Source organism: Dreissena polymorpha, chromosome 7 (genome assembly GCF_020536995.1).
Source record: "Dreissena polymorpha isolate Duluth1 chromosome 7, UMN_Dpol_1.0, whole genome shotgun sequence".
Classification (NCBI taxonomy): domain Eukaryota; kingdom Metazoa; phylum Mollusca; class Bivalvia; order Myida; family Dreissenidae; genus Dreissena; species Dreissena polymorpha.
The window spans coordinates 109,055,015-109,060,889 of record NC_068361.1 but is presented as its reverse complement, the minus strand read 5'-3'; the positions used below and the strand labels follow the sequence as shown (position 1 = coordinate 109,060,889).

At 31.9% G+C, this 5,875-nt stretch overlaps 1 protein-coding gene across 1 annotated transcript; it reads left to right on the top strand.

Annotated features, from left to right (window-relative positions):
* Positions 1–786: 786 nt before the first annotated feature.
* Positions 787–2,589, top strand: LOC127840022 (neuropeptide FF receptor 2-like). Its single transcript, XM_052368410.1, has 3 exons — positions 787–885; positions 1,331–2,271; positions 2,585–2,589. The coding sequence occupies exons 1-3, from the start codon at positions 818–820 to the stop codon at positions 2,587–2,589; spliced, it is 1,014 nt and encodes a 337-aa protein (XP_052224370.1). The 5' UTR covers positions 787–817.
* The last annotated feature ends 3,286 nt before the right edge of the window (positions 2,590–5,875 follow it).

Sequence of the window (5,875 nt, the reverse complement as noted above, 5' to 3'; positions counted from 1 at the left end):
GATTTATACCTTGTAACCACCAGATATATTCTAATTGGCATAGATAAAATTAAATCTATAGCCTAGTTAGCAAGTAATTTATTATTTTTCAAACGGTTTCGCTTTTAAAACTGAAAGTAAGTTTTCTATACGTATACGTCCATTTCGACAAACTCGATTATTTTTAAGTTTTAAAGCACAAAAAGACGGATTTTTACCTTGTAACAAGCAGATATGTTTTAATTGGCATATATAAAATATTGTGTGTTATTTATACTTAAATTAATTATGCAACATACGTATTGTGGCTTTAATAAGATGAATTTAGTAACATTCGAGATCGTAAATATTAAAGTCCAATAATGAAGAATACAGCGACGACCAGACCCTTACGGGCCTGCCTTGCGATTCACAATTTAAAAGAATAAATATATATAGTATTACATGAAAAATGTCGTCATCTGGATCAATTTTATGATTTTATGAACGAATTACAATGTTTTGTTGGCTTTGACAGGTGGTTGTAACATTATATCAATACTTTTAATTAATCCAAGTCAAAACGCAAACAATCTTGACTTTCTATCATGGCCTACCGATATTATATCTACCATAAAGGCTTATTCATGCAACCTTGACGGTGTGTTCTGTTAAATCTGATACTGTTACATTTTTCATAGATAGCGATCTTGATAGTGTTCTGTTTACTTAAGCATATGTTTACTTTCGTATTTCGATATTGTCTTACTTATTTGATACTTATTCTTAACATCGAAATCGACCCGGTACAACACAGGTGGATATAGGACTGTTTAGTTCAGTCTTAAATAGTGCATTAATGTTTAATCTCAATTCCACCAAGTTATATAGAAAACTACATGTAGAGCAATTTAATCATATTTGCAAGTGAGAGATATTTGTATTATGAGGTTTTTGTTGTAATTGTATTTATATGGTGGTGGGATAATACGAATTTAATATGTTTAAAGGATCCGACAGTGGTTTGGTGTGATGCACTATTTGGTAAACTATATTATGTGTGCATTACATACGCGCAGTTTAGGCAATAGAATAGTCTTGCGCTAAGCTGTCTTTTGTATATCATTATAAAATTGTACTTAAAATGCTATCCTTAAATAATATTAGCATAATGGTGTCACCAGTCATCATGCTGTCTGATTTAATTAGCTCGGCTACGACATATCAAACACTGTGTGTTCTTGCATGTTTAAGAGTTCTACGGTTTTTATTGGCTATTATTGTATAAAATTGAAATACCTATTTAACTTAATAAAATCTTCTATCTTGTCTATGTATACAATCAAAACATAAACTGTTTTATACAATTCAGGATGACGACAATAGTGGATAACAAGCTTTCATCTCTTAACAGTCGTTCGTCCGTCGAAGCCAACTTTAACTCGTCAGTTTTTGTGGAGTCACTTGACGATCTAAATAGTCGATACGCAGATGCCTTGCTTCCGTTGACTATAACATTTGGAGTATTTACGTTTACTGGTTTCTTTGGAAACCTGCTGATATTAGTTGTTTTCTCATTAAGTCGGGAGTACAGAGGAAACAATTTCAAAGCGTTTGTTTTGACGTTGGCTGTTATAGATCTAATTACGTGTGTGACTCTTATACCGGCGGAGATGGTTAAACAAAGAAACTACTTTGCATTCGAACACGTGGTTCCATGCAAACTAAAGTGCTTCTTCAATGTGTTTGGAGCCTCGTCTTCATGTAATGCATTGCTCGTGATTTCAGTGGATCGTTACAGAAAGGTGGTTCAGCCATTCAAGAAACAACTTACGCCTAAATTAGCTGTGAAACTTCTAATTGGAGTTGCAATAGTATTCCCCTTGTTTCTGGCCATTCCCAGTGCAGTAATGTGCGGAATTAACACCACGACGATGGTGAATACGTACGGAACTAACACCACAATCAATATATGTCAAACGGAAGAACTATTTGAAACATCAGTATGGCGAAATATTTACAAATCGATTTTATTAATAATGCTTGGAGGCATATCATTGTCTTATTTAATATTATACGCATTCGTTATGCGCGCTGCTGCCAAACATACTAAAGCCACATCGTTGCAACGCAATAATTCCACATGGAATATTTCACCGTGCTCTGTGGCGTACGATACGAACACTATTGAAAATAAACCGTGTGCAAGTGAAATTAATCGAAAAGAACATTCGGGTAAACGGGGTTTTCAAAATGGGGACCACATTCGAGAATTACTTGACAATAATTGTGTTCATCAGTTAAAAGTTCATAGTATCAAAAGCACTACGCCTATGTTGCAGAGACACGGTTTTCCAACAAAGACATTACTATGGTTTATATTAACGATTGTATTTATAGGCACGTACTTAACGCATATTATTCTATCATTTGGTGTGTCCAAAATTGTAACAATGACGCCAGGTGCTTTTGTGTCATTTTCATTTTTCTACAGAGTATATTTTATTAACCATATAATAAATCCATTTGTGTATGCTATATTTGTAGAGAGGTTTCGCGCATCTTGTAAAAATATATGTCTATTCTCAAAGGCATAATTAATTAATCACTATGATGTTTATTTTAGGGTAAAACGAAAAACTGTGTGTTCATATGTGTTTGTTACAACTGTTTGTCATCTTTATTTACAAATGGAATGGTTTAACACAACTGTAATGATTATAACTCTTACATATATACCAGTTATTTGTGTTTGGATCTCGTCCCTGCTACTGTATTAAACACACATCCTTACTTTTGTTAAAATCAACAACACACTCCAAACTAATTTGAATACAGTTGCAAGGTTCAAATGTACCACTAAGTTTCTTAATATTACTAATAAGGAATAGCATCTGACTCAAAATACAGACATTTCTGGTTACTGGCGTATTGCATTTGTCATATTTTAAACACCAGTTACTTCCATTTGTCTGATTCGAATTATATAATGTTTGAATATCAACAGACATATACAACAAATCCATTAAAACTGTTATTTCCCTTTGGTGTATCCTGGATATTCCTATCTCCATTCTTTTATCATGCAATTATTGTTGCATTTTCAAATTGAATAAATAATTATTATCGCTTAAAAGGTATTGTTAATATAACTAGGGTCCATAACGTTTGATATCCGTTTTGAAAATGTTCAATTTTGATCCTTACATAGGGTTTTTATGTAACGTTGTGCTTTATGCATTTCTTTGACATTTCTACAAAAAAGTCTTCAAATTAATAAAATAATATTCGCTCTTGAAATTTTTACAAAAATGCTTTGATTATCAAGCTGTAAAAAATAAGAGTGTCAATACATATCCAAATCGTATCGTGTATTTAATTATGAAAATAGTATTTCTTAATGTTCAGCCTGTCTTTTTAACGTGTTTGAGGAAATTATCTCGGTTGGCGGTGTCGATCATTTTTGGCTTCTAAATTTGATACATGATTATCAATTTCACAAGACTCACTGGTGCCTCTCAAATGCACGATATTGCCACCTTATCTACCCATTAATTGCATACGATATGTTTTAACATGTTTATTATAGAGTTATACACTTGCTGTTCCAAATGTGTTTTTCACTATTATATAATTATGAAAAGAAACAAAGAAGAACTTTCAGCTGCGACAGCAATATACATCGTTCATTATCTACCGCGTTATTTTAATTTAAAAAACATAGGCACAATATGAGCGGTAATAGAAACGTAGTGGATGATCCATTGTGGTTTAAGAATCAACAAACAGTCTCAAGAATTATTTACCATTTTTTTAATGAAATAAATTCAACCACTTGTCATCGCACATATGATCAATAATCGAATTGTCCATATTTCAACATGTAAACATGCTGACAGATTTGGTTTAAAGCGGGTATATACGATTTTGTCAAATATTTATGAATTTATATAAAATGTGTAAAAAACTAATTATATATATATTTCAATATAAATTAAAATAAAAGTTAAGAAGAACATATGTCGAAAAATGCGAAATAAGCCAGATATTTAATTCTCAAATTGAAAACGGCTGTACAGCCGAATTCGCCAGCATGTATATCATACATGTACAATGTGAATCTAAACTTAGTTTAACGGTTTATTTGAATTTCTGCAACGAATTCTATTCATACGACACACGAACACTTAACTCCAATCCTAATACAAAGACGAATGCTTCGGTTATTGTAGGAAAATATGTTAGTCACAATCGGCTCGGGCCGCTAATTTGTCTTTGCTGCATTTTATGAAATTCGGCTTTAATGTATACTTTTTCTTGTCTATTTGTGTAATTGTAACAAATTTTACCAATATATTACAATTAAACACATATAAAAAATCGTATATACCCGCTTTAAACATTTATCAACCGTGTCGTAAAAAATATCAAAATAAATAGCATCGATATTCCTGACAAGAAGTATTCATATTTTAGTACATGAACGGTTCTTTGAAATCATTTGTATTACTTTTCCATATGATGTTACGTTTCAAATAAAATGTTGTCTACTGTCACAGTTTTAACTTACACCACGCTTCATCCACATTTTACAATACAATTAACGTATTCCAGACAATAATACATGTTTGTGTGTAAACTTTTGGGGGTTTATATCACCAAATATGGTAATTGACAAAAGCACTCATATTAAGTATACCCTAGCAATGTACTCATGCGTGCACATTATTTAGATTAAATGAGTTGGATCTTAATATCCTATTATGCGCATTCGGAACATTTCTGTCAAGTACAGATACACTTGTGGTGTGATAGTTACAAGACGACAGCTTTTATGGACCAGATAATAGGTCAAGTGATTATGTGAAATGAATTATACTTATAGGCATTAGGATTACATTAGTATATGACTAACGTGCTGCTAATTAGGTTTATACACGACCGACGAGATTTCGATCACTGATTTCTATTTCATAATACTTTTAAAGTAAGATGTCATTACACCTTAGTCTAGTCAAAACAAATCAAAATATATTTGGATTGCTGCTGGAGAATAACCCAGATTTTAAGGTTTCTATATCTGTAAGACGACAGTTTGAGTGTGGTGATGTTTAGCAAAAGGCGACGGTCGACACCGATTGTGACTGCAAGTAGACGTGTTAATTCGGCACTTCAACACATATGGTATGGAAGGAAAAGACCGCCAATATTATTTATCACCAGAAATGTTGCACGTGTTGAGTATTCAGCTGATAAATTCCATGTTGCAATTATAGATTATACATGCATTCCGAATAATTCCGTTCAAATAAACAAGGTTTGATATTTCATGCTTTAAATTTCAACAATGTTAATTTTTAAGGTGAAAACATCTCAAATGTGTATCTTGTACATTGTCCAATTAAAACTGCTCCATGAATAAAAAAATTATTGTTAAAATTTAAAATCTACATTTATTGTATTTTTAAATCGCATAAACAACGCTGAAAACTGCTAAAGTATACGAATTTCCAACAGTAACTTCAACGAACTTCCTATTTCCACTGTGAGCATGTAAACACGTCTAGATTGGTCAGCGCGTATCTTTACATCTTGCTATGGCACGCCTGAACCACAAAAAAGAGAAAAACTAAGTTTAAGTAACTTAAACTTAGTTTTTCACTACTTAAACTCAATTTAAGTAACTTAATTCGAATTAACGCTACTAAATGCATTAAGTAGTTAAGAAGAGTTATTTTCTATTTATGTGAGAAAAATGAATTAAGCAGAGAAAAACTTAGTTTAACTCGTTAAGTGCGCCCGAACAACAAAAATTGATTTTAATTACCGTTAAGTTACTTAAATTGCATTTAACGCTGCTTAAAATTAATTTAAGTGCTTTCGCATCGTTAATTGTATTTAATTATTACTTATATGG

Excerpts from the sequence above, each read along its gene's own strand:
- LOC127840022 (XM_052368410.1), top strand. The coding sequence starts at position 818 with ATGTTTAATCTCAATTCCACCAAGTTATATAGAAAACTACATGTAGAG. Across the intron at positions 886-1,330 it reads CAATTTAATCATATTTGCAA|GATGACGACAATAGTGGATA; the intron begins GTGAGAGATATT and ends TATACAATTCAG.